This window comes from Panthera pardus, unplaced genomic scaffold (assembly GCF_024362965.1).
Source record: "Panthera pardus isolate Hobbes unplaced genomic scaffold, ASM2436296v1 HiC_scaffold_2, whole genome shotgun sequence".
Lineage (NCBI taxonomy): Eukaryota > Metazoa > Chordata > Mammalia > Carnivora > Felidae > Panthera > Panthera pardus.
Window position 1 is genome coordinate 94,021,084 of NW_026526765.1, and position 27,298 is coordinate 94,048,381.

At 39.0% G+C, this 27,298-nt stretch overlaps 1 protein-coding gene across 1 annotated transcript in view; it reads left to right on the forward strand.

Moving 5' to 3' along the window:
* ACOT12 (acyl-CoA thioesterase 12) overlaps positions 1 to 27,298 on the forward strand; it is a 49,194-nt gene that overhangs the window by 15,015 nt on the left and 6,881 nt on the right. The window contains 10 exon segments of the mRNA XM_019462864.2: positions 850 to 910; positions 4,427 to 4,528; positions 10,313 to 10,448; positions 18,855 to 19,011; positions 21,012 to 21,131; positions 21,978 to 22,056; positions 22,058 to 22,129; positions 23,022 to 23,077; positions 23,388 to 23,451; positions 24,134 to 24,217. Coding sequence (XP_019318409.1) covers positions 850 to 910; positions 4,427 to 4,528; positions 10,313 to 10,448; positions 18,855 to 19,011; positions 21,012 to 21,131; positions 21,978 to 22,056; positions 22,058 to 22,129; positions 23,022 to 23,077; positions 23,388 to 23,451; positions 24,134 to 24,217 — 931 coding nt within the window.

A 27,298-nucleotide genomic window follows, 5' to 3' on the forward strand; every position in this document is an offset into this window, starting at 1 on the left:
AGTTTGAATATGGAGAAGAAGAGAAAAAATTTGAAATAGAATCGGCTGGAGAGAAACGTTTTTAGAAAGAAGTAGCCTTGGACATTTTCATAGACTAGTAAGGAGAGTCAGGGAAGGGGCAGAGGATGAGGGTACAAAAGAGGAAAGAGCTGACTAAGCCAGCCATGGTGGCTGAGAAGAGGTAACAAGGGCACAGGTACAGAAAGAGGTTCTGAAAGAGATCTAACGTTCTTCCTCTGAAACAGAAAAGTAAGGAGGATATAGTTCAAGTTTGAAAGTCATTGAGAAAAATTGAAGAGGATTGCATTAGGAAGACCCTTACCTTCTGCTAAGGTTAAAGGATCGGTGGTAACTGAGGGGACTGAACACAGAAGGTTTGGAACAACTTCAGACTATATGACCAGAATCCCTATAATCATGAAGAGTGAATGGAGGGTCAATGTAAACCAGGTGAAGTTGATCAGTTTGCATGTTTCTCCCTGTATTTGTTAACAGACATTTAAAAAAGAAATGTCATTTGTATAGGTTTGCTTGTCTATTTTAACTTCTCTTAAGGAAACAGCTGTGAGACACTCAAAGTACCCTTTGCAGATTGTGGAAGTCCTTTTGCACACCAACTTTGCAAAGGCCTCTTTCTGTTTGAATAGGAGGCAACCAACATATGTGTGGTTTACAATGACTGGCATCTGTTTGTAGAACTGTCTTTTTCTGTTATCATTAACCTGAAGTTTCATGCATAATCATTATCAGCGTGATAAAGAGTGATTGTACATGCATTTAAGTGAATCTTTAGGTCTGAAATGAGAGGTACTAGGATTACTAAGGTCCCTCCCTCTTTTTTTTAACTAGAGTTGGACAAGTGATAACCATCAAAGCGAAAGTTACCAGAGCGTTCAGCACAAGCATGGAGGTAAGAGACCTCTTTTCTTACTTCTGCCTATTGGTGCTCTCTTTTCATTGTGTACAGAGGGCAGAGCAGGAGGCCTGGCATAATTTGGAGTTCATGAGGTTCTGAATTTCAGAAGGTGCTTGAACCTGGAGTCAGTGTCACAGGTAAATAATAAGGACCTTGAGTTTCCTAGTCAACTCTGCTACTAAAATTAAATGTGATGCGACACATTATTTTTATATAGAAGGATACATAGGAAGTAAACATATAAGGGAGAAGGGCACTCTCTTGGTTCTTTACAAGCCATGGGTCTTATTTCTTAATTATACTGACTCTGCTTTTTCTCCATCTCTGCACCCTCTAGTGGAAACTAGCCCCATAATTAACTAGTTTTTGAAAGGTAGAGTAACTGAAGTGAGAAAGGAAGTTCAGATTTTTCTTCTTCACCCACTTGGTTTTATTTTCTTTACCATAGTTGTGAATGCAGCATTCTCAGGGGCTTTTGAATTTTCTGTTCTGATTGAACCAGTAGCAAAGGGTTTACTGGATCCCATTTTGCATCTTCTATGTTGGTTTGTAGCAGTCCCTTTGATCTTTGGGCACAAAAGATATATAGGGACTTATATTTGTTTGTTAGGGCATAGTGGAATACCACAGACCAGATGGCTTAAACAACAGATATTTATTGTCTCACATCTCTAGAGGATAGACATGCTAAATCAAGGAGTCTGTAGGGTTGATTCTTTCTGGGGGCTGAGAGAGTGTGTCCCAGTGCTTTCTTCTGGTGACTTGCCTTGGCTTCTGCCACATCATCCTGATCTCTGCCTTCATGTTCACATAGTGTCTGAGGGTCTGTGTCCAAATCCCTCCTTTTTAGAAGGACATCAGTCACATTGGACTAGGAGACCACCCTACTCTGGTATGACCCCACCTTAACCAATTACATCTGAACCACCCTATTTCCAAAATAAGGTCACATTATAAGGTACTGGATTCAACCCATATTCCTATTCAACAGAACTATTTGACAGTAACCATACCTAATGGTGATGGTTTTACCCTGAGTTAGTCACTTTCCCCCAGTATCCCTATGAACAGAATACAAAACACTTGAAATCAGAAAGGAAATCTTTGTGTTAAAAGTCAGCTCTGTCAGCAACGATCGTGATGGTACTTTCTCAGCCTCCCTACTACAGGCTAGCACTCTACCTTATATTCAGCCCAAACACGGATAACAGCTCCTTTTCTTTTATCCTTTTCCTCCTATTCCATGAGAAAAGGTAGAATTTCCAAAGGAAATTTGATTAAAAGCTAAGAAAAGAAAAACCGGTGAGTTTAAAAGCACAGATTCTTTTTTAAATGTTTATTTTTTTGAGAGAAAAAGAGCATGCACGCATGCTCAAGAGGTGGGTGAGGGCCAGAGAGAGCGGGGCGGGGTGGGGGGTGCGGAGAAACCTAAGCAGGCTCCATGCTGCATGCTGTCAGCACAGAGCCCAACAAGGGACTCTGTCTCATGAACCGTGAAATCATGACCTGAGCCAACATGAAGAGTTGGATGCTTAGCTGACTAAGCCACCCAGGCACCCCTAAAAGCACAGATTTCTGATCCCAAGGAAAGTAAATCCTAGCCTTGACTAGGGCTAATTTAGTCCCTCTTCCAAGTTGAAGTCTTGTGTGGTCTCTGCATATGTTGTGTATTCAATAAGGTCTGGCTGGTGGGAACACCAGACTCTCAGTTCTGCATAAGTTCTCGGGACTGCTCATGTTACACTCCCCAGGAATCAGTTTTGCCTCAGAAGGTGCTCATGTCTGGCCTTGTAAACGTCCACCTTGTAAACGTCAGACTGGTGTCATCCCAAACACTTAACAGGACTGTGTGCAGATTTTTGGAATTCTTTCCTTTTGTAGTTACATTTTTTTCTGGGAATGCCCACAAATCCCAGGAGCGTTGGTCTTGATTTCTGCCTCCTCATTTCAGGAAGGTTCAGTTTCCCCTCCTTGGCCATAGTCTGGGACTTACCTTCTGGCTGAGAGCCCAGAAATTCAAGTGTTCCTCTTGTCTGTTTCCCTCTTCTTAGTGGTGACATTTCTACATTGTCTGCTATCCTAGTGTGAAAATAGTTGGTTCAGTTTTCTAGTTGTTTTTGCAGGGTGTAATTCCAATCTGACTTACTTTTTCATGACACAAAGTGAAAGTCCCCCTTACGTATGTTTATGAGACATTTGGCCGTCATACATAACTAAGTTAACTGTTCTAACAGAAGACAGTGTTTGGAACTCGTTTAAACTCTCCAGAATTGTGGGCTTGAGAATGGATGGTTTAAATTTGGTTAACCACTGTCGAGTTAACTTGAGTGTTACTGTGAAAATACTCACTTGCATTCATAAGGTAAGTGATGTAAAATGAATTATGGATTATTGATTATTTTTGCACATGAGGTAGTTGGTGAAGATGTAGAAACAGCTGTTCTCTATAGTTAATAATACAGTGCTAAACTAAGAGGCCTGAGGTTGCCCATGAGTCCAAGAAGATAGTGTTACATATCAGGGATATGTGGGGCAAGTGTTTATTAGCCAAAATCTAACAACAGATTCCTGAGTTTACCAATACTTGTACAAAGTGAAATCCTCAGGACCTAAGCTTCAGATCTTTTCCCATAAGGAAATCCATTCCCTTGTAGTGTCACCAAAAAGTGCCTCAGCCACCTTCTTGCTCTTCCTGAAAAACAAAATTTCTGAAAAAGGCAACAAAGCTACTGATAACATGATGCAGTTTGTCCATGTTAACTCAGTTATAAAAGCCAGAGACTGAAGATTAAAAAAAGTTATGGGGTATCTCCTTAATGGTCTACAAGGCATTAATTAGTATCTTGTTTTCAAAAGCACATATAGTAATAATGAGATTAGAAAATACTTGTCAGATAATGCCAGTTTTTAAAATTATAACATGAAACTGTAAATACAGTGTGATAATTTTATGTAAATACATACACACACATAAAATGGGAATAAAATTCACCTAAACATTAGTGATTATTAATATGGGTAATGGGATTACTAATAATATTTACTCTGGGTAATCAGATTCCATTTTTATCATTTATGTATTTTTATGTTTACCAAATTTTCCATGTCAAATATCTATTTTTCTAATAAGAAAAAAGTTTTTTTTAAGTTTATTTATTTTGAGAGAGAGAGACAAAGCATAAGCAGGAGACAGGCAGAGAAAGAAGGAGAGAGAGACTCACAAGCAGGCTCCGTGCTGTCAGCACATGAACCGTGAGATCATGACCTGAGCCCAAATCAAAAGTTGGACGCTCAACCAACTGAGCCACCCAGGTGCCCCAGAAAAAAAGTTATATTTTAATTTTATGGAACATCACTGAAAGAATAGTGTTGCTTAAAAATAAATTAAAATGCTGATTTAATTCAAAAACAAAAGAACATTGAAATGCATGACTGAATTTTGATTGCTGTGATCTCATCTGTTTTCTGGATGGCTGAACGTTTCCTTATTTATTTTTCTTTTCATTTTAGATCAGCATCAAGGTGATAGTACAGGACATGCTCACTGGTATTGAGAAACTTGTTAGTGTGGCTTTCTCTACATTTGTAGCCAAACCAGTTGGAAAAGAAAAGGTAAATTTTCTGTGTGAAGAAGTATCTATGATGTAATTCAGGGACATAGTAATGATTGCATCAGAATTATTATGGAGAAAAAGACATTTCTTGTTACTGTGCAGTATGCTTTCCCAAGATTTTTTATCCATCAATATTTTTGTAAAATTTGTCCTTCTGTGGTAATACAGTGTTAAGCACCTTAGAGGAAGGGAGATGTAGTCAGTTTGTTAAAGAGGAAAAAAACACTGTGTTTTAAATGATCCAAAGTGCCTATCAGTTTCTCAAAAATAGTGTTTACTGGGTTAGTTCTTTTCTTTTATGGTTATATAACTCAAAATTGAGTTAAAATAATTTTTTTTAAAAAAGCAAGAACAGTTTAGTCAGAACTTGCATATTATAGTCCAATCATTTGTTTATACCTGAAGGAAGAATGTCAAAGAGGCTGAACTATTGAAGTTTAGAAATAAGCTTCAGGGCATATGGAGTAAAAACAGTCTTAAAATATATGCATTATTCTGATATGTGTATGTGTGCCCAGCAGGCCTACCTGGCTATGGGCCCAGAGCAGCTTGTCTATAGTCTGCTGGGGGTTTACTCATTGTTTCTTGGCTTTCATTTTTAGGATCAGGGGGAGGGTCCCCATTTAGTCTAAAGGTAATAATCCAATTTAGAATTAAATCTCTCACTGCAAGGATCACTTCAAACATGGGCATAGTAGCTTCTCCTAGTTCCATATTGAAGCAACAAGGGGTACCTCTTACTCTGCAAAAGTGTTCTTCAGCCTGCATCCAACTTTAGAGCCGGGACAAAGCCATATTTTCTCTGTACCCAACAGAGATGACAGTAGGGCAGTACTCACCAGCAACTCCTTACTTGGGCCAACAGGCAAAGATATAGATGGATCTGACTCAGTCCATCCTGATGCCTGGGTGGCAGGTGTCCCTGAAGAATTTTGTGCACCACGGCACTTCCCCCAGTCTCTGTCCAATATTAGACATTCAACAAGACATATTCATATTGCCCAAGGGCATTCTATTTGAAACTGAAGTTCATATCAGCTAATACTGAAAATGCAGCTTTCTGGGCTATGTCTCAGACCTACTGAATTAGAATCACTAGTATAGGAACTTGGAATCTGTACTTTGACAAAGCATCCCAGGATCCTATGTTCACTAAAATCTAAGACATTGAGATAGGTCTTGCAAACCATTGTTTTTTTTCCCAGAGTCCCCCCAAATCTCCAAACCCTGAGAATGAGAGACTATGGGGGTGATTGCAGATTTTCCATATCTGAGAAAAAGTGACAGAAAGGAGTCCACATCACCATCCCATCCTGTTCCTTCCACGGAGAAGAACACAAGGACTATTGTTTTTCCTCTCAAGCGTGAGACTTCTCATTTTGGCTTCAGGGACTCATGAAATAAGAATACTATAGTAACACTTCAGTTAAACCTGTCCTGAGCCTGAAGAAACTTTTTCTGAGAGCATTTCTGGGAAGTCAGATGCCTTATGGTCCTGCCATTATAAGTTGGCTCAGATAACCTTTATTGTAAAACAGCTTTCCCAAATGAATTATTTTCCAGTTAGTAATGTTCTTGTTCAGGGGCACATCACAAAGAGAGCCACAAAAAGTCAGCGGTTTGGTATGAACCAACAGCCCTACCTGCATCTCTATCCAAAGTGAGTTTGTTCCAGGATGAGACAGGCAATGGTTAACTAGGCTTATTAGTTAGTTCATCAGTTTCATAGGCCGGATCATTGAAGGACTCACAGAACACCACAGGGTATGCTCGGGCAGGGCCTTACTAAACTAGAAGAGGTTGTTTGTAGGAGAAAGAAAGCACCCGCGAACAGCAGAGAAGTTTAAGACTTCAGGCATAGCTCTTGGGGTTCTTTTCCTTTATTATTATTATTATTATTATTATTATTATTATTATTATTATTATTTGTTTTTCATCATGATAGGTGTACTCTTTAATCCCTATCCCTTATTTCACCCATCCACCCACCCAGCTCCCTTGGGTGGAATTCTCTGTAATTAAGTCTGTTTCTTGGTTTGTCTTTCTCTCTCTCTTTCTCCTTTGCTCATGTGTTCTGTTTCTTAAATTCCACATATGAGTGAGATCATATGGCATCTGTCTTTTCTCTGACTGACTTATTTTGCTTAGCATAATACACTCTATATCCATCCACGTAGTTGTAGGTGGCAAAATTTCATTCTTTTTGATGGCTGAATAATAGTCTATTGTATATGTATATACCACATCTTCTTCATCCATTCATCTATCAGTGAACACTTAGAATGCTTCCATAGTTTGGTTATTGTAAATAATGCTGCTATAAACATAGGGATGCTTGTATCCCTCTGTATTAGTGTTTCTGTATTTTGGTAATAAATACCCAGTAATGCTATTACTGGATCCTAGGGTAGTTTTATTTTTAATTTTTTGAGGAACCCCCTCTACTATTTTCCACAGTGGCTGCACCAGTTTGCATTCCCACCAGCAGTGCACAAGGTTTCCTTTTTCTCCACATCCTCTCCCAACACCTATTGTTTTTTGTGTTGTTGATTTTAGCCATTCTGACAGGTGTGAAGTGATATCTCATTGTAGTTTTGATTTGCATTTCCCTAATGATGAGTGATGTTGACTATCTTTTCATTTGTCTGTTGGCCATCTGTATATCTTCTTTGGATAAATGTCTGTTTATGTCTTCTGTCCCTTTTTTATTGGATTATTTGTTTTTGGGTGCTGAATTGTATCAGTTCTTTATATATTTTGGATACGAATCCTTTATCAGGTATCTAATTTGCAAATATCTTCTCCCATTCAGTAGGTAGCCTTTTAGTTTTGTTGTTTTCTTTATTGTGCAGAAACTTTTTATTTTGATACAGTCCCAATAGCTTATTTTTGTTTTTATTTCCCTTGCCTCAGGAGACATATCTAGAAAAATGTTGCTATAGCCAATGTCAAAGAAATTACTGCCTGTGCTCTCTTTAAGGATTTTTATGGTTTCAGGTCTTACATTTAGGCCTTTAATCCATTTACAGTTTATTTTTGTATATGGTGAAAGAAAGGGGTCCAGTTTCATTGTTTTGCATGTGTCTATCCAATTTTCCCAACACCATTTGTTGAAGACACTGTCTTTTTTTTCCATTGTATATTCATTCCTTCTTTGTTAAAGCTTAATTGACCATGTATTTGTGGGTTTATTTCTGAGTTTTCTGTTCTTTGCATGATCTTGAATTTCTTTCATCAGTGTTTTACAATTTTCAGAGTACAGGTTTTTCACCTCTTTGGTTAAGTTTTTTGATAGCTGTTTTATTGTTTGGGGTGCATTTGTAAATAGGATTGTTTTCTTAATTCCATTCTCTGCTGCTTTATCATTAGTGTATAGGAATGCAACAGATTTCTATACATTGTACACTGCAACTTTACTGAATTCATTTTTCAGTTCTAGTAATTTTTGGGTGGAGTTAAGATTTTATATATATAGTATCATTTCATCTACAAATAGTGAGAGTTTCACTTCTTCCTTACCAATTCAGATACCTTTTATTTCTTTTTGTTGTCTGATTGTTGTGGGTAGGACTTCCAGTACCATGTTGAATAGAAGTGGTGAGAGTGGACATCCTGGTCTTATTCCTGACCTTAGGGGGAAGCTCTGTTTTTCACTCTCACAGTCCTTTTCAGTTATACAAAATATGCTTCATCTGGATGAAGATTGGAGAGCCAAGGCACAAGTTTACTAGGTGGACTTTTACACCCTGCTGGTCACATAACTAAAACAAGGTTGTATAGAGCTAAACCAGTGTAAGTTATCAAGTCTCTATATTCCTAAACAAATTAGACAAGGTACTCCAGGGGAATCTTAGACTTGAAAGCAGCATATTATGAATCCCTTAGCTGTTTTGTAGTCTTGGCTAAGGGTCAGTGCCAGCCTTTAGGTGTCCTGGAAACAAGCATGGAATTATTCCCATCCAGCTGCAGGGTGACTTTTTCATGCACGCAGGTTAGCAGACAGGCTTTTCTGGCAGAGCTTGAGCCCTTCGTTCTGCTGCACCATAGTTCCAGATTTCTGGAGGTCAATTAAAGCTTTGTTCTGACCTACTGATTCTTTCAATTTGCTTATTAGACAATGTTTTCACTGTGTGATGAAATTTCCAAATTAGAAATCTCTCTCAGTACATGATACCTTTCTCGAGTACATCTTTATTCCCTTCCTTTGAGATTTTAATTTTGCAAAAAGTAGAAAACATTTCATAGTAAGAATTCAGAGGATTCAAAGTTCCTCTCCTCATTCATTAATTTGAAGAATTTTTTATTCTGTAGGCCTGTTGAAAATTTTAAAAATCAGGGAAAATTAATATTTGGAAAACTCTTTAAAGCATATATTATATGAAGAAATAATTATGCCTATATTGACTTTTTTAGTTTAAAGATATTTTAAGAAAAAAACTTAGTCAAATAATATGTGTGAAAACACCCAGGAATGGTCTATTTAAAAAATTTTTTTAACATTTTATTTATTTTTTGAGACACAGAGACAGAGCACAAGCAGGGGAGGGGCAGAGAGAGAGAGGGAGACACAGAATCCAAAGCAGGCTCCAGGCTCTGAACTGTCAGCACAGAGCTCAACACAGGGCTTGAATCCACGAACTGCGAGATCATGACCTGAGCCCAAGTCGGGCGCTTAACCGACTGAGCCACCCAGGAGCCCTCACTCATCATTGTTCTAATAGCAAAATATTGAAAACAATATAAATGTTCACACAGATGATTTTATAACAAAATAAGAAACGTTCATGATATTTAACCTTATAAATGCAATTTTCTAAAAACCTCCTGGTTATACCATACTGCCCCTGGGAGAATCAGAGTCTTATTTGGATAACTTCAGTCCCTCACACACTGTAGGAAAACTGGGATGGCAAGGTCATGGTGAGAACAACCATCCTAACTATCTTGCTATTGATTCAGGAGATGAGCACCCCTGTATCTAGAGACTGGGAAAGGGCTGTCACTGGAATGACTGTTTGATTATGGCAGAGGAAGTGGCATCCCTCTGGACTCAGAGAAAAACTAAAATGTACATAAAAAATACACTGTAAGGGCACTTCATAATGACAACTATGATATAACAAGACTAGATCTTTCTACTGAAGAAAGAGATGTACACATAATGTATTTAAAGAAGATTATTACTGGTGGCTCAGTCAGTTAAACATCTGACTTCGGCTCAGGTCATGATCTCACAGTCAGTGAGTTCAAGCCCTGCATCGGGCTCTGTGCTGGCAGTTCAGAGCCTGGAGCCTGCTTTGGATTCTGTGTCTGCCTCTCTCTCTGCCCTCCCCTGCTCATGCACTGTCTCTCTCTCTCTCTGTCTCTCTCTCTCTGTCTCTCTCTCTCTCTCTCTCTCTCTCTCAAAAATAAATATTAAAAAAATTTTTTTTTAAGTTTATTTATTTATTTTTGAAAGAGAGAGAGTGAGCTCAAGCCGGAGAGGAGTAGAGAGAAAGGGAGAGAAAGAATCCCAAGCAGGCTCACTGTCAGCACAGAGCTCAACACAGGTGCCAATCCCACAACCATGAGATCATGACCTGACCTGATATCAAAAGTCAGATGCTTCATGGACTGAGCCATCCAGGTGCCCCCAGAAATACTCTATTTACTTGGAATACTAGAAAACAATATAACATATATTACTAGAAAACAATATAACATATCATTGGTTTTGCAAAATCCATGCTGCGCTTTTATAATTTAACAAGGCAATGAAAGATAAATGTTTTTCTTTCTCTAGATTCATTTAAAACCAGTCACACTTCTGACTGAGCAAGATCATGTGGAACATAATCTGGCTTCAGAGAGAAGGAAAGTTCGATTACATCATGAAGATACCTTTAAAAACTTGATGAAAGAAAATAACGAGTTTGATGGTCAGTAAATCTACTTATGGGAACTTTAATTATATGACTGTGACAAGCAGAGGGGTCCTTTCTTAGAGTACATTTATTTTCACCTTGTTATTACAGTTCAGCCCTGGCAATGGTAGGTGTCTTCCCCAACAAACTCAGTGGCTGGAGAAGGAAGGGCCTGGCCAATTCAAAATATAACTGCAGCTATCTAAGACCTCTTTAAATTGGAGGATCTACAGGGGAGGAGAGAGGAAAAGAAGGGTCACAGGGACCAGGCAGTCCTTATTGGTAAGTATGCACTCAGTAGTGACCAAAGAATGAAGGAACAACAGCACAGGGATATGTCCATCTGGTGCTTCACAGTTTACTAAGCAGGCTCTCTTTCATTACTTCATATGAACTGCTTATAATACCAACACAGGAGAAAACTGAAAGTGAGCCATGATGAGCCTTGCTAAAGATCACAGGAGCTATGAATGGAAGCGATAAGATTCTATTTCTGTTTCCTGGCTCTTCCCCCAGTAGCACTGTTTGATTAGCCAGAGTGTCTTAGTTCTCTGGCTGCGAACCCCCAGGCTCTTGGAGGCCTCATGGGGCCAGAATGGCATGGAAAAGAGGGCCACTTTGCCCCTCCCCTGCCCTTCCTTTACTTCTGACCCCATCTCCTTCAGCCCCAGGGGAGATGACCTTTCAGGGAGAGCAAAGTGGTGAAGGGGAGGAAGTGGAGTGGTCTAGCTTGAGCCACTCTGCTCCCAGTGGTGAGACAGGAAGTTCCCAGAAGATTCAACTTTCCTGGGCTCCAAGGCAGCTACTAGTAGAAGAGGAAGGAAAGAATCAGAATGAGAATATTAGAAGAGAGGAAGGAAGAAGAGGAGACACAGAGGCCAGAGGAGAGAGGAAAAGCAGAAGCAGGGGTGACCTGTGTGTGTGGGCTTTATTCTGCCCTGCATGACATCATCATGGCCTGGGGACAACCTTACAGATGACCTTTTGGTTGGAAAAAAGTTTTTCAAAGGCTTCTATTGCAGACCTTTTAAAAGACAATGCCCGTTACCAAGCTACTTTTTTAAAATTTATTTATTTTGAGAGAGATACTGTGTGCTCATGGGAGCTAATGGGGGAAGGGGAGAAAGGGAGAGAGAGAATCCCAAGCAGGCTTTGTGCTGTCAGCCCAATGTGGGGCTCAAACTCATGAAGCATGAGATCATGACCTGAGCCGAAATCAAGAGTCCCGACGCTTAACTGACTGAGCCACCCGGGAGCCCTACAAAGCTACTTTAGAAGAAATGAAGACTTCATCATTAAATTACTATGCTGAGAAGAGTCCATCCTTTTGTAAAGATGGTCTCTGTACCAAAATATATTTTAAATGCATTTTTGCTAAAGTAATAAAGTGGCCGAACCATGTGAACAAGGGCAAACTACAAAGAAAATTCAAGGTGGAAGGAGGCAGTACATGAAAAGATAGGACTGTATCATGGAGGCTCTCCTAGGTCAAGTTAAGAGGCTTAAACTTTATTCTCTCCTTAAAGAGAGCTGATACAGATTTGGGCACACTTGTTGCATGATTAGGCTGGCATTTAATATGGTCATTCTGTGTAGAGGAGAAGAGACCATATGCAGGGAGACTAGGCAAAGGATGAGGAGTGGCTACTCCAGGCAGTGGTAGTATAGAAAGGAGGAGAAAAGTCCAAAACTATACAAGGGGTAAAATCAGTAGAATAGGGTCACTGATGGGGAGATGGGTGAGGAAGAAGAAGTTCAGGAAAACTCTCAGGTTTCTGGTGTGAGCAACTAGCTAATTAATGGTAGTATCTTGAACTGAGGTCATGCATATGAGGGGCAGGAGAGGGGCAGTTTTGATGAGGTGGATGATGAGTTCAGTTTAGTCTCATGTGCTTGTGGAACAACCAAAAGGACAAAACCAGGCTGGGAAGATTTAGTTTGAGACACAGCAGCTTACAGATGGCAATTCAAATGAAGCCAGTACCTACAGTCACCCAGGGAGGGCTCATAGGGGCAAGAGGGTGGTGGGCCAAGAGTGGAACCTGCAGAACATGGCCATAAGAGATGATCAGAGGAGGAGGATGGATCTACAAAGAAGACCTAGAGGGACTAGTGGGAGGGATGCAGCGAGAACCAGAGAGACTAGCATCATAAGTCAAGGGAGTAGAGTTACATGAAGAAATGAGTGGTCAACTGTGTTCCAGGAAGTGAGAAATAAAAACTGTCCACTGAATTGGGAATAGAAAAGTCATTCTCACATGCTACAGCCATTCAAATGTAGAGGTAAAATGATTGCAATTGACTTCAGTTTCAGTGTGTTAGGAAGTTGGGCAAGATCTCCTCTATGGGTCTGGTTCAGTTTAGAATTATAGATTTTGAAGGGGTGCCTGGGTGGCTCAGTTGATTGAGTGTCCAACTCTTGATTTCACCTCAGGTCATGATCCCAGAAGTGCCACATCAGGCTATGTGCTGAGCGTGGAGCCTGCTTAGGATCCATTCTCTCTCTCTTTCCCTCTCTCCCTCTCTCCCCCTGTCCCTCTGTCCCTCTCTTCATCTCTCTCTCTCTCTCCTCCTCTATCTTTCCTTTTCTCCCTCTTTCCCTCTCTACCTCTCTCCCTCAGCCCTCTCCCCAGCTTACACTATCTCTTTCTCTCTTTAAAGTAAAAAAATACTTCAGAATTATAGATTTTTAGAAGTCTGTTTCTATCATGTTTCCTCTAATCTGCTGTAAAAGTGGATGATTCTACATTCCTTTGTACAATACAACTTATAACTTAATTTTGTTGATTTTATCTTTTTAGAAATTTTACAAGCTTTCATGCCACCGAAGCAACCATAGAACCTAAAAGCAATTTCTCTTAATGTCAGAGCCAGACCCCAGAACTTTAAGTTGCCCTTGAGTGCGTGTTTTGTCCACCTGCTGCCCAGTGTATCTGATAGGGTTTGTCTTGAACTGGACAATACCTTCTGAAGGAAGACAGCTAGATCATCTCTGTTATTGAACAGTGTTTTTAGAAAACCCAGGGTTCTAACATTGATAGTAATATCAGAACTAATTGGAATCTCTTTTAAGATTTTGTGTGATTGAAATTCATATCATTGGAACAGTGAGAAATTTTAGTTAAAATCATATGCTTTCAGAAGAAAAGGGAAACAGATGAGATTAGATTACATAAAAGCAGGACTTCTTTGGAGTGTGTTCTTGTACCACTGAGTCACTGTTTGGAGGCTTGGTATATAGGAAAAGACTTCATATTTGGAGCATTAAATTATTTTTTTAGTGAGAAATCAAATCTTTATGAGCATTATCCTGTGTTAATTCTTTCTGGTTGTGAGAAGGAAAACAACAGTTAAAATGACCTCAGTTCAGGTCAAAGTTCCTGACCTGAAATTGTAGAATGAATGCAAAATTGTCCAAACAGAATGATGACACAATACTTAACGAACATCCAAAGTACAAGTATTGTAATTGACCTCTGGACAGGTATGGTCTTATTTGGAAGTCTGTAGAAAGGGTGAGGTTTGTTTACCATACTTGAGTACACAGACAGAACTGTGACCTAACTTGGTCTCTGAGCCTAGGAGAGCTATATTTCTCCAATGATTGGCAGTTACCTGTAAATAAGCATGCTTCTACGCTGAGGTCACCTGTACTCAGTATATTTTTGCATCCATGTCGTAGGTCACCTGTATTCAGTATATTTCTGCATACATGCTTATGCATACATGACCTGCCCTAGTACCCACCTCTTTGTATCCCAGTGTATGCCATGTATGTCTTTATAAGAATCAAGTAGCTTTGTCTTTAAAGTTATCGCTCAGAAAAGAAGGAATTGCATTACATTTGTGTCTTTACAATGTTTTCCATAATATATTGCCTACTCAATTTTTTATTTTATCATTATTTTAAATTATTTAAAAATAGGTAGCACACATGCACAGGGTGAAAGTTCAAAAGGTATGAGGGCATTCAGTTAAAAGATAAGACTTCCAGAGCGCTTTGGTGGCTCAGTTGGTTGAGTGTCCAATTTTGATTTTGGCTCAGGTCATGATCTCATGGTCATGGGATTGAGCCCTGCATTAGACTCTGCACTGATGATGTGGAGCCTGCTTGGGATTTTCTGTCTCCCTCTCTCTCTGCTCCTCCCCAATGCACACACATGTGCATGCTCTCTCTCAAAATAAATATTTTTTTTTAAAAAAAGCTATGACTTCCTGCCATCAGTATCTCCCAGTTAACCAGTTCCTATCTTGAAAGACAACCAATATTACACACACACACACACATACACACACACACACACAAACACACACTTAGAGCACAATATTCAAATAGCTATGCACTTTTTTTTTTCATTTAACAGTGCATTTTAGAGGTAGTTTATATTTATTTTCAACAAAAAAGCAAGAGATATTAACCTAAAAAAATCAGTACAGTTTTAGGTATTAATAGGACATCATCTGACAATGTCAGTAATGGCAAAAAAAGAGAGAAAAAAGAAGTTGAAAGATTCAAGATTTCATGTGTGTTTAAATATCACTTTAGGAAGCAGTCCAATTCTGATTACAGCAATATGGTGGATTTGGTGTCTAGAACAAGCTAAAATTTCTGGATAAAATATTTACAAACATCTTTGCAAACACATCTCAGCAGGAAGAAGAATAAGAGAAAATCTTGAAGTCCGGCCATAATTGGAAAACACAAATTTGCTTGGGACTCTGTAGATACTAGAAGACCTAGAACTTGTGTTTTAATGGGCCTGCATAGGCTCAGGAAACAAAGCCAGTGGCCCATGATAGGTGGAAGGTTGAATCAGGGAACCTTAAATGGACCTGCAAACCTAAAAAAATGATACTTTCAGTGAGTCAGTTGAAAAAAATCCTAATCCTCAATGAGCTTTGGTAGGGGTACTTTCCTATCTCATTGAGACCTTAACCCTAGGTAAAACGGGTGGGGTTGGGGATGGGGGGACCTGTTTTCCTTTGAGAATTCAATCACAGGTACATTCTTAGGTAGATTTGGTATCAGAATCCACATCACTTGTTTGTACTGAAACAGACCAAGAGAAATTTATTATGAAGTGGCACTGTGTTACAGTACCCCCAGGTGACTGGCAGCCACAAATGCAAACCTCTGGAGACATAACTTTAAGCCCCACTCTAAAGAATTCCCACAGATACAGATCCAAGGCATATGAACTCCTAGTCAAAAATCCTGAAAAATAAAAATAAATAAGTCACCAAAATCTAGAGGAATCACCTTCTGAAGGTGCTTTGGGGAGGTGGGCCCCCTTTGAGGAAGCCTACAAAGACTACAATTACTGCATTTATCACATAAAGAGTGTTGAAGCAAAAACGTTAATATATTTTAAAGAAATAGAATCAAAAGTATTATTCAGGAATTAAAAAAATTACCTAGAAGGTTTGACAAAGAAACAGAATTTCTATACAAAAATATATATAATAATTTAAATTTAAAACTCAACGAATGAATTAAACAGCAGATAAGACAGTAACTGGAAGATAGATCTGAAGGAGTTACCTAGAATGCAGATGTATGGGCAAAGAATTGGGAAATATATGAAAGATTTGGAGACATAGAGAAAGGAGTAAGAAGTCTAATATGCATCTAATCAGAGTTCCAGAAAGAAAGGATAGAAGAATGGGAGAAAAATAGCATTTGAAGCAAATGACATAGACATTTTATTCAGAGGTAACAAGAAAGTTTGGTATCCATATGAAAAGATGATGGACCACATTAATCAGGGAAATCCAAATTATAACCAATATAAGATATTTCACACCCACAAAACTGGAAAAATTTGAAGAGTCTACAGTATTGTTTAAGTGAAAATGCAAAGCAGTAGGAACTCTAGTAAACAACATACAAAAGTGTACATTGGTACACTTTGTTACCTAGAAAATTCTGTTGAAAGCAAGGACTATGAATGTGGAATAAATCAGCAAAATTAAGTTCATTCATTCATTCATTCATTCAATAAATATTTACTGAGTGCTCATATTAAGGAATTATATTAGAATTTAAAAAGAAAATCAGTTCTTGTCCAAAGGAGCTTCGGATCTAGTGGGTCAAAGATCACACAAAGAAAAATAAAAGTATAATTATAAAAGAAAGATGCATGTGTGAGTTCATAAATGGGAATTAGCTGTTAGATCTGGAAGGCTTTCCTGAGGAAGTGTTGACTGAGATGAGCCAACATAGTGTTGAGGTGGAAAAGTTTTACTTTATAAGCTTCTTCTAGCTGGTCTGGGAATTAAATTGTCATGAGACAGATTAACAGGAGAAAATCAAACAAAAGTTTAATTACAGGATACTGCCTATATACATGGGAGAGATCCAGAAAAAACTGAGTAACTCACTGAAATGGCAAAGTCAAAGACAAAAGATGATATTGGGGGTGGTGGGTCAGTTATGGGAGGTTACCGAGGAAAGCACAGTAAACAAGGATAAGGTTATTTTGTAGATTTAAATCATTGTCTTCTCTGGTAAGTTTCTAGATTTACAGTCATCCCCCTCTTTCTGGTACAGCAAGGGAAATATGCTTACAAATAGAGATTTTTCTTATACACATAAATGTCACTTACCAAAGGGTAATTTCTACTGGGTTTTCAGAGCTTCTCTATGGTTTCTTAAAAATAATAAGCCTAAAAGAAGCAACATGCCAAAGAGGCATATCTTGAGGTGGCAAAATTTGCTCCCCTATAAAAATAGGGGATAAGAGATAAGTGGAAGAATGTGATAGTGCTGCTGATAGAGCAAACAATATGTGCAAATTCCCTGATGTTGAAGACAGTACTTAGTTATAGGACTGAAAAAAGGCCCTCATAGCTAGAACAAAGAGAGAGAGTGAAAGAGAATATGATGGGAGGAGAGTGGTAGTAGTCGCAATCAGACTCGCTGGGACTGGAGAAGTAGACAGACCAGACAAGGAAGGAAGGACTTCCCTAGCCAAGGGAAGGATTTGGGCTTTTATTTATTTTTCATTTAGTTTTAACGTTTTAATTATTTTTGAGACAGAGACAGAGTGTGAGTGGGGGAGGAACTGAGAGAGGAGACACAGAATCTAAAGCAGGCTCTAAGCTCTGAGTTGTCAGCACAGAGCCCAATGTGGGGCCTGAACTCAGAGCCTTTGAGATCATGACCTGAGCTGAAGCCAGCCACTTAACCAACTGAGCCACCCAAGCGCCCCTGGGCTTTTGTACTAGGGTGTTTTTGGAAGTTTCTGACATGTTTTCAAGTAGGAGACTGAAATGATCAGTGAAATGAAGGGGAAAAAAATTAAAAGACCATCAATTAATTATAAATCTAAAAAGTTCATGAGGAAATGCAGTTCAGGTCTTTGTAGCCACACTTCTCTGCTCACTTATGTGTGACTGTGCCAAGAATGGCCCCATTCCCAGTTCCCAACAGCTGCCTAATCTATGTTCTTGGGCTGCAAGCTCAGCTCTGCCTCTGACAGGACAACCGGGATGGTCCCCCTGATTTGTAAATCCTCCCTCTACTTCCTCAACAAAGGCACACAAGATTTAGGCCTAGCTGATGATTCACTAGATGATGCAAGACGCATAATTGAATACATTTTACTGCTTTGCAGCCAGAGTAAATGATTTCTCCATTGTTGAGAGTAAAAACCAATTTGTCAGTAAATGAACAGATATGATTCGAAGGAAGCAGAAGGACACTGAGAAGTACAACTCATTGTGCCATTTCTGTTGGTGACTGCATTCATTGCAAAACAGTAACTATGGAGGCCACATTCCCATTCTGAAGTTTATACTAGAGCAAACTATTCCAGATTTTCTGTATCTTTGGCCCTTTATAGCTCAAAGTCCTTTCATTTTAACAACTTTATTGAGGTATAATTGATGCACCATAAATAATATTATGCATACATAATGCAGTTATAAATAACATAATAATTATTATAATTATAAATAATAACTGGTATACCCTAAATTCATGTGCTCATATTTGAAGTATACAGTTTGTTTTGAGACGTGTACACCCAGAAAACCATCACCACAATCAAGATAGTAACATACCATCAACCCCCAAATTTCTTTCTGACTTTCCCGACAATGATCTGCCCCTTCTCCACTCCAAACAACTCAAGTTTAAATTTAATCATTATTTTAATCAAAATTCCAATGAACTTGTATGATAGATTAGAATACAATCTCTAAAAGGGCCTTTCTAATCAGCTATCCAATTCCCTGGAATTCATGAAGGTCACTCTTTAGAATCAAACCTGTTTATGTCCTCAGGAGATTTAAGTCTTCAGGAATAATTTAATTTTTCTAAAAATCCCACGAGTTAAGGGTACAGCTAGGAAGGAAAAATAGTAGTCCCAGTTTGTGCAGTTAATTCCACCGATATTAATGTCTGTATCCCTCCTTCAGATCCCATTTGTGATGAAGAGGAAGGAATGGTTTCTACAGGTGGCACCGCTGTTCAGAGCATTGAACTTGTCCTCCCACCCCATGCAAACCATCATGGAAATACATTTGGTGGCCAAATTATGGCTTGGATGGAGAGTCTGGCTACTATTTCTGCAAGGTTCTTGGTTTTGACTTTTGGTGTGTGATGTTGTGTCCAGTGGGGAGAGATCAGAAAGGGTCTGAGTCCTGGTTATTGAGCTAGGAGAGAAGGAGAGGAGAGTGTTGCCATTTATTAAAATTAGAAAATAAGTCATTTATCTGTTTACCTTAGGATTAATCTGTCCTTTTTTTTCATTTTTTAAGTTTATTTATTTTGAGAGAGAGAGAGAGAGAGAGACAGAGCATGAGCAAAGAATGGGCAGAGAGAGGGAGGGAGAGAGAGAGAGAATGAAAGAGAGGGAATCCCAAGCGGGCTCTGCATGTGGAGCTGGGTGTGGGGCTCCAACTCAACAAACCACGAGATTATGACCTGAGCTGAAACCAAGAGTCGGACACTTAACCTGCTGAGCCAATCAGGAGCCCCTAATCTGCCCTTTTGTTTAAAGGTGAATGCTTATGTTCTTGGCTCAAAAATAAAAATGAAATGACAGTTCTAGTACTTTATTCTGAATTGTAAATGTTGATCTTGTAACGCTGCAGCTTCTTGTAATGATAGTTATGACATGGTGGATGCAGAATAGAAATGGAAGACGACCTTTACACTTAAAAATACTCAAATTGCAAACTTTTTTAAAGACACTTTACAATTTGGTTTGACCTTTGAAGGTGCTGGTTAGAATCATTATGGCCAAAGGATTAACTGAAAAATAAGATAACAAAGAGAGGAACTTGAAAGAATACTTTTAAGTACTCCTCAGTTTCAAAAAAAGGTATTTTATTATTAATGGACCCATGTAGGCAGTTGAGCAGTTTTAAGGAACACTGTGAATTCGGAAAATGCATTTGAACAGGAATTGCCCTACTGACAATCTTGTAACCATGGAACATTGTTAAGATTTTATTTTCCCAAAATGAAAAGAATTTTATGATGAGTATGTCTATAATTGTGACCATAGTTAGAAACCTGTAATAATCCTTCCTATAAATTATACGCAAATAAGAGAGCTTGTTTTTAAAATGAGATTGTCGTTCTCAATGGCAATAAAGAATTTGAACCTGTTCTTTTGTAAGGCTTACAATATAATTAACTGTGGCAGAATCTGTTCACATAGTGTTGGCACAATTCCTTTGAGTAATTGACTACCGTGGGGATCTAAAATGTAGAAAATTACCAAAGTAACTTTCTGAGATTAAATATACTTTACAAAATTTCAAAATTTCACACACACATACAAAATTGTAAAATGTGTACCTTGTAGCCTTTCAGGCTTTGTGTAGCAATCTAGGTAATTTTCCAATAGGGAAAAATATGAGTCTTGTGATATGTGAGTGAATTCAGTTGAAGCTAAGAAACTAGTGTGAATAGCACTAGCTGGTAGTTCCTTCACTGTGCTCCCCTCCAACCTGAGAGTTACAACTTCCTGTGATTGTGGCCATGAGCTGTCAGGATGAATAGAACCCTCAAATGAGGACAGAAGACCTTGGTTTGTTTTTCAGAGGGACTGAGATAAGGAACAAAACAAGAGCATGACTGTCACCACAAGAGCAGAAGCACCAAGCATCTCAGTAAAGACCCTCCAGCTTGGGGACATAGTATTTCCCAAAATGTTTGCAGGGATTGTACAGACCCACTCTCAACTTATGTAATCTAGTTATTTATTTCATTCTTACAAGAGTTAAAAGATGTTTATTTAGAAAACGCACTGAGGGGCTCCTGGGTAGCTCAGTCAGTTAAGCGTCCAACTTCGACTCAGGTCGTGAACTCACAGCTTGTGAGTTCAAGCTCCGAGTTGGGCTCTGTGCTGACAGCTCAGAGCCTGGAGCCTACTTCAGATTCTCTCTCTCCGTCTCTCTCTGTTCCTCTCCTGCTCTCTCTCTCTCTCAAAATATAAACAAACAATTAAAAAACATTAAAAAAAAAAGAAATATTTGTCGCATTTGTTACGCAAATTAGCAGTTCATGAAAATACTTTGAAGAGTGACCTCTTTCTCCTCTCTCTCTTCCCTTTGTTTCATCAGCCGCCTCTGTAGGGCACACCCCCTCCTAAAGTCCGTGGACATGTTTAAGTTTCGGGGACCATCTGCTGTTGGAGATCGTCTTGTTTTCAATGCCATTGTCAACAATACATTTCAGACCTGGTAAAGCATTTTTAGTGCTCTTAGGCTGCTGTGGACAAATTCAAACTTGCAAATGAATAAATTTTCTTATTTCAGTGTAGAGGTAAGTGTAGGGACTACTTTAAAATAACCAAGTTCCTTCTAATTTTTTTTTTAACTTCACTCATCTTCAACATCTATAGACAACTGATTTTAACTCTGTTTTCTTCTTGGAGCCTCTTTGCACTTAGTAAATTGTGATGGGTTGGTTTTTGTCTCATAATAAGGGTGACTTCTAGTTAACCCAGTACCATCTTGGTGTGTACCTGTCATAATTATTACTCTTTTTTTCACTCTCAGAAGAGTCCCAGTGACTTTATGGTCAGCTGACTCCTAATGAACCTGTTATTAATCACCATGAAGCCCAAACCACTTCCCAGTTATTTTTATTATTCTTGATATACAATGAAAAGATTTAATTGCCTTAAATCTTTTAAAATGTGAAAAAGAGTATCTATGTTTCCTATCCAATTTTAGTGTTTGATGCTTTTAATATGGAACTTGACTTTGAGAAAACTTGACTTTGGCACTATTAACTCTCCCATTCCCCACTATCAAAATATGTTCATGAAGGTATAGAAAGTCCTTCCTAACTGACCTTTTTCCCACTTGGTGGGAAAGTGAAGTGGGAGTTCTCCCAGGGGCTTCTGCATCAGATTCATCACTCTGATGAAATGGATTTTAACAGTTGCATACATTTGCGATGACAAGAAGAAAAGCCCAGAGCCCTCATTCTTTTCCTCCCTCAGAAGCGGTGGTGGCTGCGTGGGCAGAGGAGGCCTGGCAGGCTCTGGTTCTCTGCCCACAGCTCTGTGTCGCCCTCTGCAGTGTTGAAGTGGGAGTGCGCGTGGAAGCCTTTGACTGTCAGGAGTGGTCTAAGGGCCAAGGCCGTCACATCAACAGTGCTTTTTCTCATTTATAATGCTGTCAATGATAAGGAAGAAATGGTCACATTTCCCAGAATCAAACCCATATCAAAGGTCAGTTATTAGCACATGAGTTCATTAATCAGACCACTTATTCTGGGGGAAGTGGTGGGTTACAGAGCTCTACCCAGAATCTCCCCACACCAGCAACAACTTCCAAGGCTATTCCTCTTTAGATTTTTTTTCTTTTTTACATTACGAAGTAAAATGGACTTTTTCTCCCCCTGCCCACCCCCGATCACTCTCATCATTTGTTAGAATGATAGAGGCCCTGGAGACCTCACTTCTGTTCCACTGTGTGCTGCTGTGGGAAGAACATCATCTTCCGTGTCCTATTTCTGACTCTCTTCTCCCACTTCTTTACTCCAGCTCTCCATGGTTCTCTACATGCAATGGAACTGTATCTTCTCCCTATCTGAGAGGGGCCTTGCTGCCCACCCTCACCTTTTCTAAAAACTGTATAGTGAGATAGATGTATAATTCTGATAACAGAAATGATAACAGTCACCACTTTAAAAAAGGGAAAAAGGGGCACCTGGGTGGCTCAGTCGGTTGAGCATCTGACTTCGGCTCAGGTCATGATCTCACAGTCTGTGGGTTCAAGCCCTGCGTCAGGCTCTGTGCTGACAGCTCAGAGCCTGGAGCCTGCTTCCAATCCTGTGTCTCCTTCTCTCTCTGCCCCTCCCCCGCTCTCACTTTGTCTCACTCTCTCAAAAATAAATATAAAAAAAAAATTAAAAAAAAAAGAATTTAAAAAAGGGAAAAAAAACGGGCTGCAAAGGTTGTCTTTGTCCATGCACTTGCCCTTTGTGGGTGTTGAGTATAGTTCACACAGAGACACCATGTGTGTTCCAACTAGCCCCTTCAACTGAATTCAGAGAGAGACACTTAAGGATTGTACCATTAAATTAGAAATGTATTGATTTTAATTTGTTTTTTATTAAAGGATGATTTTAGACGGTATCGTGGAGCTATTGCACGCAAGAGAATTCGCCTAGGGAGGTAAGGGATGTGGGCATAAGGATTTGAGGCTATATTCTCTTATCTAACAAATTATACAGCAAAGGGCCCGTCTCTAGGTGTCTGTTCCCACATAATGTAACATGAGACGGTCTGATGTTTTCTGACTGGAGGCTAACTGTGACAGATTTTTTTTTTCTTGATTGTTCCACTAGTAAAAGTAGCTTTTAAAACTGCTGATTTCAGTTCAAGAAAGTGTCATGGTGACTGTTGTGTGCCAAATGCAGGGAAGAAAACTTTATTATTATAACATTATTATAACATGTTAAGTAACATTTTAATTTTTTTCCAGAAAATATGTTACTTCCCACAAAGAAGAAGTGCCAATTTGTGTACAATGGGACATAAGCAACCAGGTAACAGTTTTATGATTTGGAGCTTTTCGTGTAAAAAGGGAAAATGGTATCATTATAAACATGAAAGTTCCCATGTTTAACTGCTTCAGGTTGTGCCTATACAGGTTAGATGAAAAGGTAAATTATATCAACCAATCATCTCAAAATAAAACAAAACCAAACTATTAGTAAGTGGTTACCAACTAGTAGTTTCCGTGCCCTGTCTGAATTACATGTAGTTTCCAAACTACAGACTCAGAATGATCTGCCATCAAATGCATTCAAGCAGCATGACACTGAGATACAGTGTCTCTCCATAATTTGTGCTGAAAAGACATGCCTTCCGGCTTGCATTTTTATAACACAACAACAAAGTATTAGTCATTTTAAGGTTTTTGACCATAAATTATAAAAGGAGATACAAGTTTACTGATTACATGTTGATTATAAGTCATACTGAAAGGTTATGTTGTCTTTGCTCAGGACACCAATTAAAATGATACTAATTTGCTAAGCATGCAGGCCTCATTTTATTTTGTCTCAATTCTGAATTAAGTGTTTGAGACAAATTATGTTACCGACAGCTTGGTTCTGAGCTTAGCATTATCACTTTGGCTCTAACAGTTCCCGTTTTCTAAGCAGAAACTGTTTGATCACATATCTGTGGACCGAACTCTCAGCTTTTACGATATTTGTGTTTTAGGTATCCCTGAGTAATGCCAACGTGGAGGCTCTCAAAAATCTGGCAGCCAAGAGTGGCTGGGAGGTTACCAGTGCTGTGGAAAAGGTAGGAGGCATCCAGGTCTATGTACAACCTGCTGTCCATCACAAATGAAAGTTGTCGTGCTGCTGGTGGTGGTTCTGCTTCTGCTGCTGTTTTTAAGAAGGTAAAAAGTCTTTCTGGGAAACTATTTCTAAGAGGCAGGTATCTTTCCAGGGCTGAATCTACTGCTCCATGCCGGTTGATTTGTGGTCCTCCAGGCTGCCCCACACATTCCTGCCTCTGAACTTAGTTGTTATATTCCACTTCTCTCTCTTTCTCCTCTCCATCTGCCTCAGTCCAACCTGGTCTTCAAGACCAGGACAAATGCTTTCTGCACAAAGCCAATTCCTATCATCCTGACTGAAGGAACTTCCCTGGAGGAACCCCCTTAGCAATTACTTTTTCAAAATTAATTTGTCAATTAATTATGCCCTGTCTTGTGACAGTGCTTCCACTGCTTCGTTGAATTGATGTTGATGTCTTACATAGTAATTTAACTTTTTACACATGGCTTTTTTCCCTAACAAGATTATGAACTTTTGAAGAAAGAAGCCTTGTCTTGACTTCTTTGTGTCTCTCTTAGCACCTTTTATACTATTTTGCAGGTCATCAAATTTAAGTAAACATATATAATTTGGATTCTAATTTTATCTCATTTCAGAAGTGGTTAGGAGACCCTTTGAAGCTGATGCCCACAACTAGACTAGACTGTAAGGTCTCTGTGGGCATTTAGCTCACCGCTGTAGATGGTCCCAGAACATAGCAGTGCCGGGCACTCAGGGGGGGCTCAGTAATGCCAGTTCTTTGTGCTCACATTTCAGTGTGTACTGTTGTTCAGTATCAGTGAAGCAGCAGCACCTACAAGAGGGGTGGCCATATTCCTGGTTGTCCATCATAATTGGTGATTGTTCCATCATCATCTGATGTCTTGTCATAAATATTGATAATGCCTCAGTGCCCCAGTTTGGACAATAAATTATATGGTCACTTACCCTAAAATTGAAGGAAACTGAGATGCTACTTCACTGATTGTTTTCACCTTGACCTTTTGTCAGTGTTTTGTTCTGGTTTGTTGGCTTTTAGTGTGTTTTTATCTTTTCTTCTGAATCCTATCAGGGTCTCTCTTACCCTGTTTGGATCCAGTTAGGTTTCCATGTATACCAAATTCAGTGATGCAGAAACACAGGTTAAATGTAATAAAATGATCTTCTTCTCTTTATCCCACATAAAAGATGCTTCAAGGCTTTGTTTTCTTTTACTAACATGCAGTCTGTTTCTTGCATCATTGCTGGCATCTAAGCAGTGTTGGAAAGGGCAGACTTGTGTCTGGAATGAAGGAAGAGCGCACATTTTGTGAAATCATATAATATATAAAAACTTGAGTTCTTTGGGAGTTTGGGGCCAGAAATAAATCTAAAGTAATAAATGGTGTATTGGCTCATATCTAAGGAGAGCCACCAATAATTAATTCTTAATTTTTGTGTGGATACTTTAGAAGATATTATATAATTAAAGCAACATTCTTATGTCATTTCTGTTGAATTTGAAGCCCTCCAATTCTTTAGATTGTATTTATGATAAAAATTTGATTTTTTTTCCTTTCTGACTTACCCTCCTCTTCTCTCCTACTTTTTAAAGTGTTTGTATCCTTTTAATTTTAAAATACAGCTCTCTGACTTTTTTCTGTCACCTTTTAGTTGAATAATTCTTCCAATTATGTGTTAGGAGTCCTATTTACTTCAGGGCTTAAAGTCTATACTTATTTTTGATACAAATGAGTTAAATGGAAAAAGTAAGATTTTTGATATTTGTAATTGGGCACTACTTATTCTTTAACTCACGTTTCATTTTTATGTATGATCGTGGAATTAATCATAGTATAGTAATACAAGGAGCAAAATGTGTACTCTCACCTGAAAGGAGCTTGTAGTTGCAGTCTATTTGGGTAACATCACACATACACATGGAACAGCTGAAGAGTAACTTTAAGGTGGTTTATAAACAAGTGAGGGATTATAATATTTAAATCATAAAGGTCAGCTCTTAGGCACTTCAACAAAGTAAAGCAAGACAGTTATTTACAGAGGACTTTGGAGAGGGGGTGATTCTTTTCTCCTTGAAGATAGTGTAAGTAGATTGCTGGAGGGTGAAGGGGGCTCTCTAGGCAATGAGGAGTTTGATTCCAGTCCTCGTGGTAGAAATCAGCATGGGTAGGAGACTGACCTGACAGGAGTAGCCTTTTATTTAGGGGGCAGCTGAGAGTGTACTGGAAAGGCTGTGATGAAAGCCAGAATGGCAAGGACTACATGGCAACCTTTACGCAGAACAAAGCCGAGTACAGGAAACAGACCAGAGGAGCTATTCTGACTGAATCTGGGGAGAGTCTGGGTCTCACAGCTCCCCCTGACCAGTTCTCCTCCCCTTCGCCCCTGGGGGTTCCCAGGGAAGGTCAGGTCACTTCCTCTCACCACGGAGGCCTCTGTAAAAACCAGTTTTGTTCTCCTTTCCACAATGTTGTCTCCATAGCATATTGGTCAACAGATAGTATAAAATTCTAAAATTATACTCTTTCCTCTTGTGCTGTTTGTATAAGATATCCAAATCCATTAAGCGGAATCTTATTAGAATGAAAAAGCAATATCATTATAAAATGTTAGCAATTTTGAGCTTATTTACTTTCAGCTTTGTTTCATAGAATAAAATTCGCCAGACGTCAAGTGATAAAATGTTTGAGTTGGTTCCAGATGGAATTTAACCTGTACTCTTCTGAGCATGAAAGAGAACATGTTTTCTTGAAGAGTTGGTCTTAGAGAATTTTTTCACTAAGCAGAAGTTGGCTTTTCTAAAATACTAGGGTTTAAAGAGATCAACATCAACAGCTGCCTTTACTCGTCTGCTCTGTCTACATCAGTGTCATGGGTTCCCACAGCACAGCAGTGAGCAGGACTTCCTGCTCCCTTCATCTTCTGGGAGAAGGATCAAAATATCATTCTCTCATCTGATAATGTACTCAGCACTGGATAAGCGTAGCAAGCTGTGTGAGGCAGTTTCATGGTGGCTATTCAGCTTGGTGTTTGCCTTGGCTCCAGGATAGAAAGCAGCAGT